The sequence below is a fragment of the Ictidomys tridecemlineatus genome, chromosome 5 (assembly GCF_052094955.1).
Source record: "Ictidomys tridecemlineatus isolate mIctTri1 chromosome 5, mIctTri1.hap1, whole genome shotgun sequence".
Lineage (NCBI taxonomy): Eukaryota > Metazoa > Chordata > Mammalia > Rodentia > Sciuridae > Ictidomys > Ictidomys tridecemlineatus.
This window is the reverse complement of record NC_135481.1, coordinates 118,495,611-118,511,027: the sequence shown is the minus strand read 5'-3', so window position 1 is coordinate 118,511,027 and position 15,417 is coordinate 118,495,611. Positions and strand designations below refer to the sequence as shown.

The following is a 15,417-nucleotide window of genomic DNA, read 5'->3' as shown; positions in this document are numbered from 1 at the left end:
TTGTAAGTTGGGTAAGTAGGAGAGGAAACATTTGGGAGGGTTAATCTTCCATTTGTTGGATCCCCAAGGAGGGCACCCAAGGTTGAGTGGTTTTGTAGCTGTTAAAGATATGCCAGTGTTGGGAGAGTCTTCCTTGTGTCTCTGAGATCCTGCATTCCAGTTCTGAAAATTGTCACCATGTTTTCTATTTAGTAAATCAGACTTTTGGAGGAGGTGTTAAAATTTTAGTACTTACGGGATTTAGCATTGAAATTTACTGTTTCAAGATCCCATGAAATTCCATAGTTTAAGTGAATTTAAATATTTAATAATATCAAACCAACATTTTTCTCACCTTCCAGACTGAAAAGAGGCAGGTGTGCAAAGTTTCAGTAGTTCAAATAATGTGAAATTTCATTTCAATATAAGGGAAAGGAAATTTTAGCAATAGAATCCCTTTCTTTACAGTTTTAGAGTTTCCCTGTGGTATTTCTTGTGCTCAGATTGGGTTTAGACTGGGCTGGGTACGTAGCTCAGTGGTAGAGCTCTTTTTCCCTAGCAGACACAGGCCCTGAGTTCAGTCTCCAGTACTGCTAGATAGATAGATAGATAGATAGATAGATAGATAGATAGATAGATAGATAGATAGATAAAGCAGGTTATCTGCTAACTTGTACTTTTGAATGGAAACCTAAACACTGCCATGGTTAATAATTAAATGGAAAACATGAGGCTTAGAGCACAGTCTTGCGCTTCACTTGTTACAAAGGAAAGGAGCAAGAAGCATCAGTCCTCCGGGCTCTCAAATCTTCACTATAGCTGATGGTATTATTGATTTCTCCTCCCAGAGACAGGATTCCTGATCTTCCTGAACTGATTAGGACATGCTTCTGTGCGATGTGTTATTTTGTATGTTGACTTAAAATGTATCTCCTTTAATTTCCCTTTATTATTACAAATATGTATTTTAAAGATTAGATGAATGAGTTTTACACTATGACTCTTCTTCCAAAGGGTTAAAGCCAGGCTAGGAAGAGGGGAGAAGCAGGCACCTGGGAGCTAACGCCCAATTGGCAGTCTTTTGTAATATATAATTTGCCTAAAATTGCGCACTGAGCACAAGCTTTTGTTTTCTAATTGATTTACGGTTTGAGCCACTTTTACCTCATCCCCTACTGTCCTGCGTACGGTGCCAGCGAGTACATTACAGTGAGAGATGATAAATTACAGTGCACTCGGAGTGCCATTGCGTCAAGAGCAAAAACTACTCGCCGCTCGGAGCTCCCGCATTGACAGTGCTGCAGACACGGCTCCCAGAGCCTCCTCTGCGTCTCAGAAATAACCGTTTGTTCATTTGATCACTCGCTGCAATCTATCAGACTGCAATTGAAACTGAAGATTAAGATTATACTCTTACAGCTTTTAATTTCTTAATTGAGACAAAGTTTTTAAGTGCTTGAAAGGTCTAAGTTGGGGCAGGGGCTGTTGTGAAGAGAGAATACAAAATGTAGAAAATTTTTTCCTCTTAGTGTGAAGTTTGGGATATTTTTACCAGATGTTCTTTGGTCCAGAAAAAAAAAAAGGAGTATATTTTAAAATATGCCGATTTCTGTTTTATCATTATTTTATTTGTTTGTAAAATTTATTTTCTAATCTTATAAAACTGTTTTTCTTGACTTTCTGTACTTGATTGGTATTTGCCACAGATATGATTCATTTGCACATACATTGATCCCCATCAAATTATTTAAGTCAGAGAAAAGTGAAAGAACTTTCAATTCATTATAGTGCCTTTAATTGTTCCTTTTACTGATAAAAGAAGAGGTTTGAAATCTGTTCCTAAGGCCCATACAGAAGTCACAGCCTGGGATCTAAGGAAAGGCTAAGGTCAGCCACCTAACTTTATAGGCTCCCTGTGTCTGTTCAGGAGCACTGGCCTTTCTGAAGTCAGTCCACCTTAAATTGTATTTCTTACAATGTCTCTGAGTTCTAGGACCGAAATATGAAGGAGCAGATTTATGGCGTCTGCTGGGCACAACAAATTAAGTTGACAGTGATGTATGAGAGCGTGATAGCATGATGATCCCTCAGTAACGCGGCTGGACGCCTCCTGCTTCATTTGGCTCTTGTTAGGATCTGTTAGGCAGCTAAATAATGAAATTCTGCTGACTGATTTCTGTTTTCCCTTTTTTCTCTTTCACCTCTGCTTTCTAAAACTTCTCATTCCCAGACCCATCCTCATGCCAGCAAACTGCCCTTGAAGGATTCTTTCACTTACGAGGACTACAGGTTGGTGAGGGTTGGGGAGAATGTGGGGTCCTAGAAGAGAGGGCAGTGCTTCACTAAGTGACCCGCTGTGACCATTTAAAGCATCCAAGCAGAGATGGTCTCAGAAGTTACAGTGAGCAGCTTGGATGAGTATTGGCATTTTAATAGCCATCTAGAAATTGCCATTAACCTATAGTGGTAGAGGATTGGTTGAGGTAGCAGAATGATACTTGAAATTAATATTAGTGTTGGGCAGTGCTAAAGGATGCTTTTTTCCCTTTTAAATAGATTGTGTTAGCATAAAGTGGAGACTGCTTTTTGAACTGGAATAGTTGACTCACTGGGACAATGTAATAAAAAAAAAATTGCATTCCACAGTTCATACAGTCCTCACAGGGTTTCTGATCAGAGTCCTGCCATTTACTTTTCACAAGGCTGAAAATAGGTGCAGAGTCAGCGTTTGGGTGAAAGAGTAGAACCTGGTGGTTGTTGCTTGTCAGGACCCCTTAGAAGGGCCGAGACCAGTGCTCCCAGCCCTCACTCCTGGCTCTTTCCTCTGAGAGCATCCTTCAGAGCCATTTACTCTGTCCCCACTGACTCTCCTTTCCCTGCCACTCCCCTGGCTTTCCCTCAGCCCTGGTCTTAGTTTTAAGTGAGGTTGAAGAAGGCCAGGCATTACTTTTGGTACTAAGGGAAGGCTTTGGAAATTTGTGAGAGGTCAGGCGACCCTGCATTTCTGATTATTTCTTAGTGAGTTGGCATCTGAATGTCCCAACCTAATTCACTTTTTTCTTATCATTACAGGTGGGCAGTCTCTTCTGTTATGACACGACAAAACCAAATTCCCACGGAGGATGGTTCCCGGGTGACCCTGGCCCTGATTCCTCTATGGGACATGTGCAATCACACCAGTGGCCTGGTAACAATCTCCCCCCTGGGGTCTGGTGCGGGAGGCTGAGCCCAGCTCCAGCAGACATTCCACCCTCTGTCCTGTGTCCCCTTTGCACCTCCCTCCAGCAGCTGCCCTCCCCTCCTGCCTGGCTGAGCCTGGCTGAGCCTGGCTGAGCGGAAGCTGGCTTTCTCTCACCTGTTAATGTCACACTGGAAATGGGAGCTGGAGTCTCCTGCCTCTTGTAGAAACCGCAGCCGGGTGCATTTATCCGCCAAGCCTCATTTCAGCCTACGCATCATTTTCTTATCTTTCTTACCACAGTCTAAACCAAAGTTTCTTTCTCCTTTTTCCTTTAAAAATACTGACTTATTGAAGATCTTTATTCTTTCTTGTTTTCCTTTTGTGATCTTTTTCTCTTTCTTTGCTGACTCTGTTTCCAGTGAGTTCTCTTCTCTGCTTCTCCCCACCCAGCCCTTGGCTTTCTCGACCTTCCTGCTTTGCCCATCAGCCTGTGCCGAACAAACTGCCCTGGTGTGGGGAGGGTCATGCCCTGGGCCCTGGAGTGCAGGAGTCTTTGGCATCATCGATGCACTTGCACTCGATGGAGGAACAAAGGAATAGGGAGATTTAATTATTATTGATAGTTCAGCTGGGAAAGGGGGTGCTCAGCTCTCTTGGATTCTAAGTGACAGCTTAGGTTAAAGTTCTATGTTCTAAGAAGGATTTTGTGGTAATACCATGGAGAAACATAAATTCCTAATAATTTTGAATTTTTAGATATATTATTCTGCTGGTTTGGTTTTTGATCATCTTTTTCAGCATCCACGTTCTTTGTTATTATTAACAATATTATAAATAGATTAAAGAAATGCTATAAATAATTATTTCACATCTAACTCCACAAAATGGCCAGAACACATGTACCATGTGCCAGACACTTGAGAAATCCTTGTGCTAATTTGAGAAGGTCTGGCAACAGGTACTCTCTCTTGAACCTTGAAAATATTTAACTGTAGCAAGAAAGAGTAGTTCCACTTTTATAATTACATTTCTGCCTTAGTTTTGATATACTTAATTTAATTAGCAATACTAAGAAATAGTAGCATGCTTTACATTTTCATTAATGAATGTAACTTTACATTTCTTCTTTTTTTCCTTAAGGGATGTTTTTAACTGATTAAAAGCTTGAAATTTTAAAAATTTTCCAAGTATTTTCCCTAGTATTTTTCTTCTCCTGTTTTTGGCCTAGATCCTTGATTCCTAGACTCCATTGATCATTAGAGTATATATTTTATATCTAAAATGAAAGAGAATGCCTATTTTATTATAAGTCAAAAAGAAAGAAAGTACACAGCAGCATCTAGTGAGATGAGAATCTCTCACCCTCCACGGCCTCAGTCCCTGTCCATGGGATGCCCCCACCCGGCGTGCGCACAGTCACTGTGTGCGGTGCCCTCCGCACTCAGACTATCAGCTTAATTTTCTTTCTTTTTTTTCTTTTTCTTTTTTAGAATTTTAATATATCAGACACCAGCTTTTATTGCTTCCATGTAAATGCCGTGAAAGCTATTCACTTTTTTGAATTTATCTCAAATTTAAATAATGAGCTTATCCTGTTGACGCTTGCCATATTTTCCCTTACGCAGTTCCTTTGGTCTGTGGCCTGCCACAGCCCTGGCCAGCACATCTATGGCCTTTTGAAGGGGGGTCACTCAAGAAGCTGGTGTGTGTCTGGAAAGTAGTGCCTTTCCCACACGCCTCTCTCTGCACCTTTGCTGTACCAAGACCCGTGGCCATCGTGAGGTTTGGTGGGAGACACGGTGCCGTAGCTAACACCGTAACGTGGCATGTCATTGCATTCACAGTTCATCTATTTTTAAAAAGAAGCACTTGGCCGGCTTCTTCAGGCAGGAGGGTTTCTTTTTTGTGTGCGTCTGTGCTGATGCTTTCTGGTTGTAGGTCCAACCTGGCCCGCGATGAAGGGATAGGTAGATTGAACACAGCGTCACCTTTTGCTTCCCACAGTGGCCCTGAACCTGTCATCAGCACAGGCATTAATTCCAGAGCAGCAAGTGTGGCAGCCAGAAAATGCAGAAGACAGTGGGAGGCCAGTACTACCCGGGCCAGGGACTCCGGCAAGTGGGAGTGGATTCTCCAGCCACCTGGAGAAGCAGGTTTAGGAAAGGCATCTAGCACAGTAGTGAGCCACAAGAGAGAACAGATCTGTACATTTCACATGCTTGAATCAGAATTGATGGGAGCACCAGGTGTCCTTTCTTGGGGTTGTTTGATTTGTACAAGTAGGACACCTCTAAGAGGTTTGTGAGCTGGTAACTTAGTTCCAGTGTGCAAGGTATGTGTGACCCTGCCAGCCAGTGTGGAAGCATGGCAGAAGACCCGAGCAGAAGGAATGAGGCTCTTTTTCAAGGTCTTTCTGTTTGTGTTTTGAAAAACCTAAAACTTTTAGATTTGAGTCTTAAAGGCCCACATTGTTACAGTAGTGGACAAGGCTCCCACACCTGTCACCACTATACCACAGCTACGACCCACCTCTGGCTCTCAGCTGTCCTGTAGATGCCAGCACGCACCCACCTCAGGGCCTTTGCACTTGCTACCTGAGACACTTGTTCCTCAGATGTCTCTGAGACTTACTCACAGGAACCTCCAGCGGTGCTGCCCTTGCACACCCTTGGCAAACCTGCCACACCTCCTATCCATCAGTCTTCCCTTCATGTCCTTCCCACCATTGTCTATATGTTGTATTTCTATCTATTGTATTTCTACGGGGTTGTTTCACATTCTCCCCTGTTAGAATGGAAGGTTCATGAAGGCCAGGTGATTTTTTTTTTTTTTTTTTTTTTTTGTCTTATTCAATTCTCAGTGTCTTGGTATATTCCAACACCTGGTATTTTTTGAGTGAATTCATGAGTGGAGAATAAATGCATGTAAAACATATACACCCATGCTTGGAAAAAAGACCGGAAAGAATAATCCAAAATGTTAATGTGATCATGATCTTTTTCTTCCTTCTGTTTTGCTTTTGTATTTTCCAAATTTTATTTGATGAGCTTGTATTTCCCTGTTCCTTTCTCCTACAATAATGAAAGGAATATGATACATATTTAGAGAAGATTTGAAAAATACAGAAGAGAGGAAAAGTAAAATGTCTGTAGTCCCCTCTCTGTTTTGGTCCTGGGGGACCTGGGCATCATGCCCTTTCTCTGTGACACAGTATAAAAGGTAACTTAAGCTGCAGTTCAGCTTTGGGCCTGGTTCCTGAGGTTACTGTGCAGTTTAAAGCCACCTACAGCTGAGAGCACAAGTCACACAGCCAGCCACTGCCCGCTACCTGATATGCTCTGCCACCTGCCTTTTTGTGCCACCTTCTCCAAAATTAACCAACCAACTCTGACCTACTGCATCCCTACCCCTCTATTGGGCACTTGAGGCTCCCCTGGGCCTGTGCTTATATATTTTATTTTCCACCTGTGTCTGTCCCACTAGATTTTCCCTATGGATGGGGATTGAGGCTTTTTTTTTTTCTGTTTTTCTGTTTTCCGAGGGCCTACCTCAGGGCCTGGCATGGAATGGGCACTGAGTAACTTTTTACAGCAGGGAGTCGGCTGCATGGGTGAAGAGGAGGTGGATGAACCCCAGGGCTGTAGACTTTTGCATACCTGAAAGTTTTAAAGTTTTAATTTCTCTAATATGTACAGGATTTAGAGGCAGCTCTTCTGGTCCCCTAATGACCCAGCGTTAGACAAAGGTGATACTGCCAGTCGGCAAGGGTCTGCAGAGACCCTGCTTCCCTCAGAGCACCAGTGCACAGGCATAGGCTTTGTGTGGAGTGTGCCCATGTCACCTGCTGGCTTGCTGCTCTCGGGGATGCTCCACAGCAATAGTTTTGTGCTCAGGGATTGTGTTTGGTTCAGACTATCAAGTGGTGATAGCTGTAGGGTCTCTTCCAGGAGTACTTCCTTCATCTCAGGAATCACTGGTGTAAGTAGAATTGACTGAAATGCTCAAGTGGCCCTGAGATCAGTTGGGAGGCCTTCAGATGCACCCTTTAAGTGCCTCTGGAGACCTTTTATCCTTTACCGAACATGAATTTCATGATGCGAAGAACAGGTGCAAGGGCCTCACTGTTGTTCTGTCCCTTCTCCCTGGCTAGATCACCACTGGTTACAACCTGGAGGATGACCGCTGTGAGTGTGTGGCTCTGCAGGATTTCCGGGCTGGAGAGCAGGTAGGTTCCCCACAGAGTCTCAGGTGTGGCCAGCCAGTGGGCACTGGGGAAATGTTAGGTTGGCCATTTAAAAAGGTACTGAACTCAGAAAGGAAACTTGGGAACAAGCAGATTGGAATAAGCATGATTATTCTATAGTAAACATATTATGCTTTGGGTCCATGAAGAAAAAAAAGATTTAAATGCAGTTATTTGCCCAATTGACCTAATATTTGGAACACTTTTAACTGAAAATTAACTTTGTCTTATGACACTAAAACAAATTATTTCATAAATTACATTGCTTTTATTTCTTCCTCTCTTGATTCTTTATAAGAGGCAATAGTTAACAAGCGGTATTTAAGTGGCAAAAACATAAGGGAATCAAGACCGAAACATCTGTCATCGTGTGCTTCACTTTAATCTGTGATTTTTTTTTTTTTTTATCTAATGATTTGGGTGGGGGCAGGGGTAAGCTTTTCATTAAGTTTGGAAATACACATCTATGAATTTTACCTTCACCCTCCCAATTTCACAACCATGCACATAACACATGACGAGAACTGAAGTAGGCCACTGACATCCCAGTTGAGACAAAATGAAGAACATAGTCTAACCAAGTGCTGATCTGCTCTTTCTTCAGAAAAGTGCATGAGCCCCTGCTAGATACAGAACTGCACCGGGTGTAGAGATGGATTTCTGGCAGGCGTTGCTCTAAATTCATGTTCCAGAAGGGACTCTCCTGTATGAAAAGGAGAGGAAGACATGATGCATTCTAGAATGTAATCCTAAGGGAATGGTCAGGCTGTGCCTTGGAGGGAGACGAGGGTCATAGAAGGGACCCGGGGATTCAGGATCCTCTGTGCCTAGTCAGGACCTCACTCCCTGTGGTGGTGGATGTGGGTGCTTGGCCCCACCAATGGCAGGTGATTTGGGAAGCTTTGCTCGTGCTGCACTTGCAGCACCAAACAGGTGGAGGGTTACTTTAGAGCTGTTCTGTCTCCTTAATGTAAAGCAGCAGTAAATGTGGGAGAGTTAGCCCTGTGCTCTGTGGTAAGAAGGCTTGCTAAGTTTGTTTTATGTCCCTTTATTTTCTCTTTACTGCATCTCAGATTTACATTTTTTATGGCACTCGGTCAAATGCAGAGTTTGTGATCCACAGTGGTTTTTTCTTTGACAATAATTCACACGACAGAGTGAAAATCAAGCTTGGAGTGAGTAAAAGTGACCGGCTGTACGCCATGAAGGCCGAGGTGCTGGCGCGTGCCGGCATCCCAACGTACGTACAAAGCAGTTGTGGGCCCCTTCCTGTAGCACTTGCAGTATTTCCAGTTCCATGGTTGTTTAATTGGTGTGTTAATAAAACTTCTCTCCAGTAGTTTGTCTTAATCCCTTTATCCCTGTTACACAGCGCATTTGGGCTGTGGAGATGCACAGTGATTGACCACGGTTCTAGGTAGACATAATGGTGTCGCCGGGAAAGCTCTCAGTTCCAGGGGATGAGGCCTGCAGTCCTCATTAAGTTAAATAAGCACTTTGGTATCATTAATGTCTTTCACCTTGAAAAGGTTAATGACCTGGATCAATTTGTTTCATTTAATTTGTTGCCACCATTAGTTTCTGTAATGAAGTCATGATCCTCAGTGATTTCAAGAATTCCTGGTTAAATTCCTTAAGATTTTCTTGCATTTGAGGAGTGAAATGATAAAGAAGACAAGAATTATGATTTATTAGTCCTCCAGGGAATGGAGGAACCATTCTTAATGAAAATGGATTATCCAGACCTTTTCTTATTGAACTTGTCAATATTTGATTAATGATTAAAGTGTGAACTCAACATAATTTATTATTAACATTTTTAAGAACCGTGGGTGTGTTTAATGCTCTTAACATGAGCACATGGCCTGACTTGAAGGCCAGTAGCCACTGGGCAGCTGCAGAGGTGGCTAGTGCCAGGTATCACCTGTCCCTGACTGTCAGCTCGGCACCCTGCCTCCTGCAGGGCCTGAAAATTGCCCTTTGGTAGTTGCAGTGAGCAGCCAGAGCAGTGCACCCCACTTGCCCTTTTGAGGATGGCCGGGTGCTGCCGGCCAAGGCCCTTGGAGCAGGTCAGGGTGGCTGACTCGGCTTCTCGCTCTTATCAGTTCCAGTGTCTTTGCGCTGCACTTTACGGAGCCGCCCATCTCTGCACAGCTTCTGGCTTTTCTCCGAGTGTTCTGCATGACCGAAGGTAAATCATTTTATGAAAAAAAAGATATATAAAGATTTCATGAAAATGTAAAATGTAAGTATTCAGTTTGAAGATAAAATGGCTTAAAACTATAAAGTGCTTTTGGGAAGTGGGAAGACTGCAGTATTGGAGAAAGAAGGAACTGACTTGTTTTATTCCAGAAATCTTCAATGTCTGGCATTAGAGTGAATGACAATGCAAACATTCTGCAAAGAACACAGAATATCTTCAGCTACAGCCTCTATGTCAGTTCCAGAAAGAGTTAAATGTACCTGTTAAGCATCCACCTTTAGGTTTGCTTAAGACAGTCACTTATTTTTTTTTTATTCTGAGTTCTGATCTCATGTGGTCAAATCTAAATTCATCCTAGAATGTACTACTTTATCCTAGAATGATTTCCCCCCAATTCCCTTGTCCTGATGTTTCACTTTGATCATGTTTGTGTGTGTGTTGCTGTTGTTATAAACTGCCTTAAATTCTGTGCAGAACAGATTGGGTGGGCGTAAGTGAATGACTGGCTGAGCAGACACAAGTGTTCTGGAAAGAGCTTCTGGGGTACCAGGGACAGTGCAGTCCTGGTCAGAGTGGCCTATCATGGCCGAGAGACAGGTGTACCCTGCTGTCTTCTGCCAGGGTCTCAGATCTGTGCCCAGAGAGAAGCTCTGCACAGACTAGGCTTTGATAGTGGGCTGAAGGTAGAAGAAACTTGGTCCCAAAATACAGGGAGGCTATGTAGACACCAACTACAGAACCAGACAAAGTGCTCCTCAAGAGCAGCCACGTTGCTGCAGATTCACTGTCATTCAAGTGGGAGCTCTTGGTGCCTCTTGTACTTGGTTCAACCTTCTAGTTCAGGGAAGGTGATTAAGGGACCCTTGTGGGCTTTTCTTGCATACACACGAGGATACAGAGTTGAATGTCACAGTTCATATTCTTGGGAATGTATAATTAAAGGAGGTAAGGGTGATGGTAATTCCTATAATTTGTGGCATGCTCACTGTGTGCTGGGCACGGTGCTCAGTGTGGTACAGACGTTACTTTCAATCTGTCAGCCTGTGGGATAGGTATTCCCATTTCACTGATGTAGAAACTCCAACTCGGAGGACAGAAGCTTGGCCAAGATCACCGAGCAGGCAAGAGATGATCCTGACTTAGCACCCAACCTCAGGCTGCCCAGCAGGCAGAATGAGGCTCAGGAACCATTGAGGAGGGGGCTGACATAAGCCAGGGGAATCCCATCAAGGAGTCATTTGCTAGAAGAAAGCTTGGACGGGAGCCTGCTACAGAGCCACCCAGGCAGGCCACCCTGCATCGTAGTCTTAATTCCTTCTGGGTATTTCCCTCCCATAGTGTGAAGGGAGTCAATCTTGCTGCTGGGTGGAAGGGGACAGAAAGCTCTACCCTGATCCTCTGGCTCTCCCTCATCCCTGGAAGAAGAGACAACTGGGGTGGGGGTGTTGAGGAGGGAGCACAGTAGTAACTTGGTACAAGGAGCTTCTGAAAAGAGATTCTGCCACCAAGAAAGCACATTTTTAAAGAAGTCTCCATTGCTTTATGCAAAGAATCGAAACTGAAGAATCAAGAGTCTAAAAATCCTGAATTTTATCACATTCTTTTGCTAACAAATACAATTTGATAAATCTCTTTTGAACATTAGGTAACATCTATTTTCTTTTTAAAAAGCTATTTGAATCATTTTAGGTTCGCTGCCTCTCTTTGGTTTCCTTTAGTCATGGGAAGACAATTTGTCATGCCAAGACAATTGATGTATTCTTTGAATTACTCCAACTAATACTAATAAAAGTTTGGTTTGCTGGCAGCAGCAGTTCCTCAATTTGAATTGTAAATAGTGACAGCTGTAGGGCATTTTGCTCTGAAAGAGATACTGTCTCACAGTTACATAAGAAGCTGGTGTATTTCTTGAACATGAATAGCACGGGCACGTTTGGTCTTTTGGAGATAATGTGCCAGGAGATAAATGCTCAGAGCAGTTGCTGGATTCTTCCCTCTTCTTAAATATATTGAGATGTTCACTTGTGTTTATTTATACTTCCTATTTTAAATTCCTGACAAGTGAGAGATATAGGCCCATTTTTCATTAACTAAGATTTTTGTAGTCCATTTTCTGGTTTGTTCTGACCGTAGCTTGTTATGAGAAGAATGACTACCAATCGGCTGTAAATCCAGAGGGATCCCTGGGTTGCTGCGGCTGTTGCTTGTGTTCCCTGTTTACGTTATTCAACTAAGTGTCTTTTTGACCCAGTTGGAGGGATGGAGCCCCTGGTTAGGAGAAAGGTATCATCAAAGCATGGGGTATGTGGCCACAGGCTGTCTGTCCTTGAACAGCTTCTTATGCAGCCATCTAAAGTCTCAGTGCCCCTTGTAAGAACAGTGGTCCCTGGAGTGGTTCGACACTGCTGGATCTGGACTCCCAGCAAAGGGGCCTCCCTGGTTTCCTTATCTGAAACTTGGCTCTAGCTCTACTTTGGAAAATCTGGCCTGGTCAGTTAATCTGGGGGAGCTTTTAACCACCTTCCTGTAAGATGACACTGTTGGAGAGTACACTTTCTAAGGCAGGTTGCTTTAAAAAAATGAGAGGTAGCACCACTGTCCCCACTAACAGATTGCTGTTGTGCTTCTTGTAGAGGAACTGAAAGAACATTTGCTCGGAGATAATGCTATCGATAGAATCTTCACCTTGGGGAACTCGGAGTTTCCTGTTAGCTGGGACAATGAGGTCAAACTTTGGACATTTCTGGAAGACAGAGCCTCACTTCTTTTAAAAACATATAAAACAACAATTGAGGTAATTAGATTGATAAATGGCAATTTGATTTTGTCATGTGTTTAGAGATGTTTAGTAATCTGTATCTTCCTAAATGTAAATTTCTCAAATTCTTTAGCAATTAATTATGTATTGGATATTTTTCATTCAATATTAATATTTTTTCTATTAATGCACTTACCAACAATTTATATTGAGGCATTGTTGACTAGAAGATAAAATTATTTAGTACTTTTTCTTTTTTTTTTAAAGTTCCTTCCTTCCTTTCTTTTCTTTCTTTCTTGGTACTGGGGATTGAACCCAGAGGTGCTTTACCACTGAGTCACATCCCCAGCCCTTTCTAATTTATTTATAGACAGGTTCTCACTGCATTGAGTAGGGCCTCGCTGAATTGTTGAGGCTGGCTTTGAACTCCCAATTCTTCTGCCTCGGCCTCCGAAGCCACTTGTGCCACTGTGTGCCTGCCTGGCCTACTTTTTTAGTTTCTAACTCACATGATTTGACATTTATATTTGTGCTTTCAGGCTCATCATTGGGCCACAGGCTCCAAGGTCTCCTTTAGGTTCATCCCTCTACCTGCCTCTACCCAGGCGCTGCACTGGGGCCGAGTTGATGAGCTGCTCTGTCTGTGATGGCTGTAATTGCTGTAGGTTTTCTTTTTGTTTTACAACAGTTTAGGGTCTAACTCACTACAGTAAGGGTCACAAGCCTGAGGTATAGTTTGATGGAAGTGTCCAGAAATGCAAGCATTGCACAGTGAAGTTCTAGAACCTTCCAGCACCCTAGTAAGTCCCCTCCTTCCCCTTCAGTGTCCTGCCTATCACTGCAGCTTTGCTGATTTAGAAGACTTGTCATTAACTCTGCTCTTTTTTTTTTTTCAGGAAGATAAAGCCGTACTGAAAACCCATGACCTTTCTGTTCGTGCAACAATGGCCATCAAATTACGCTTAGGTGAAAAGGAGATTTTGGAAAAAGCAGTGAAGAGCGCGGGTGTCAACCGAGAATACTACCGGAAACGCATGGAGGAGAGGGCGCCGCTTCCCAGATATGAGGAGAGTAACCTTGGGCTGTTGGAGGGCAGTGTCGGGGACTCGAGTCTCCCCCTGGTCTTGAGAAACCTCGAGGAGGAAGCCGGGGTGCAGGAGGCCTTAAGCCTCAAGGAGGCTGTCAGCAAAGCCAAGGCTGCAGAAAACGGGCTCGTCAATGGTGAAAACTCTATCCCCAATGGGACCAGGTCCGAAATCGAAAATCTAAATCCAGAAGGAAGTAAAAGAGCAAATGAAGAAGCCAAAGAATCTTCTTCAGGTAGCACCGAGGAAGCAAGAGAGCAGCTCTGAGGCACAGCACCGTGGCCGGCAAGCCCAGTTCAGCAGAAGCGTGTGGACAGTCCATGTACATCGCCGTGTTCCCTGTTAACATTTTTCTTTCTGCAGAGAGGAAAATATGTTTTTGCTGCTTTATATAAAAATGATTTTTTAAGTTATTTTAAAGATCTAGCTTCCCTTTTGATTAAGATTGCCATCTTGCTTCTAGGCAAAACAAATAAGTTAGCAGCAGCAAGGGAGGAGGCGCCTTTGGAAGATTCTGCAGGCCCGTGACGGGCACTTGTGTTTTCTTCCTGGGGAAGAACTCGGCTCCTTGCTCAGCTGTGCTTTTGTGGGCCTGTCAGCCTGACGGCCGGAATTAAAGCTTGCTCTGCCTCCTGCCAACAAGCATCGATGGGACTCTGGGTGTTCAGCGGGAAGGTGGGGACACAGCGCAGCAGAAAGCAAGAGTGAGGGTAGGAAACTAAATTTAGAGTCTGGGCAAAATTTTTTTTTTTCTTCTTAAAAAATAATAACCCAGTACCAAAAGCAAAGGTAAGGTGGCAACCTTATTTTTAATAGTTTTAAATGTTGATGATAATCCTAATTATATAAATATATATACACACACACATATATATCTAGTGATTTCTAAAGATTTGTTTACTTTTTGTGTTTTGTTTCACTGTAATGAGAAATTGTCCCTTCTCCTTGAATCCAAGTAGGACACACATCCTCCTCCTAATTTTAAACGTTGGCTCTGATCTCAAAGTGGTGCGCTTGATTCCCAATGTTGGTGACAGAGTCTGCAATCACAGGGCCCGCAGCCTTGTGTGCTGTGTTCAAGGTGAGGCGGCTCCCTGGCTTATCTGGTTTCACAAGCTAGAGATTTTCAAAGCTACCCTTTTGAGTAAAATCCCTTATTAAAAGGACAACATGGTTAATATTTTTGTCTATTCCTTTTCTTTGGAGTGGGGCAGGCCATTTGGGTAGAGCTTTCCTGCAGACCACCTTCTTATTCCCCAAGCAATTCTGGAAAGTTGACCTTGTGCTGTGAATGCGGTCCTAGGTGTCGCGAGGGACGAGAGCCATGGGGCCCCGAGGCCAGCAGTCAGCTCGTTGCATGGGCTCCAAATAGGCAGACAGCAGGGCCACATGGAAAGCAACACTCAGGTTTTAGGGGAAGCAGGGCTGGGGCAGCACCCTGCATAGCCTGAGTGGAGCTGTCCCCAGGAAGCCTCCAGTGTTCAGGCCAGTGATCACCGACTCCTGAACCACCAAGGTTCCTGTGGTTTCTGATGTCCTACTATCAAGGACATCGTTTAGTTTGAAAGATGCTGGGTAAATTATTCACTCATCAGTTTGATAATCGCTGCTACAGTAGGTAATCCTATAGACCCTTCCGCGTACCTCCTTGGAGAGATTCAGCTCTGCAGACAAACTGCTGGCTTCTCTCCTGAGGGTCTAGATGAGCAACTCTAACACACGGCCCGTCTCTGGGAAAGCTAGGCTCGCCTGCTGCATTGGACAGTACTGCAGCTTCATCTCTGCTTGGGGTCAGGGACATCCGCTGGTGTCGGAGCCTGCAGTTTCCCCATGTGTCTGTGTTTGCAGTTTGAACTTACTGTGGTCTGTGATGGCTGGCTCTCAATCAGCCCGATACCTGGGATACTTCTCCAAGATGTTAGGTTGTCTGTGAAGCTTGCACGCTGATCTCCAAAAGGCAAAGACACC

The 15,417-nt window shown here is 43.7% G+C and overlaps 1 protein-coding gene across 2 annotated transcripts in view; it reads left to right on the top strand.

Moving 5' to 3' along the window:
- Setd3 (SET domain containing 3, actin N3(tau)-histidine methyltransferase) overlaps positions 1-14,627 on the top strand; it is a 73,954-nt gene extending 59,327 nt beyond the window's left edge. For both annotated transcript variants that reach the window (XM_078050832.1, XM_078050831.1), the window contains 7 exons: positions 2,210-2,268; positions 3,052-3,166; positions 7,311-7,385; positions 8,477-8,643; positions 9,509-9,594; positions 12,240-12,400; positions 13,261-14,627. In XM_078050832.1, coding sequence (XP_077906958.1) covers positions 2,210-2,268; positions 3,052-3,166; positions 7,311-7,385; positions 8,477-8,643; positions 9,509-9,594; positions 12,240-12,400; positions 13,261-13,716 — 1,119 coding nt within the window. In that variant the 3' untranslated portion in view covers positions 13,717-14,627. The remainder of the gene's footprint in view (positions 1-2,209; positions 2,269-3,051; positions 3,167-7,310; positions 7,386-8,476; positions 8,644-9,508; positions 9,595-12,239; positions 12,401-13,260) is intronic.
- The last annotated feature ends 790 nt before the right edge of the window (positions 14,628-15,417 follow it).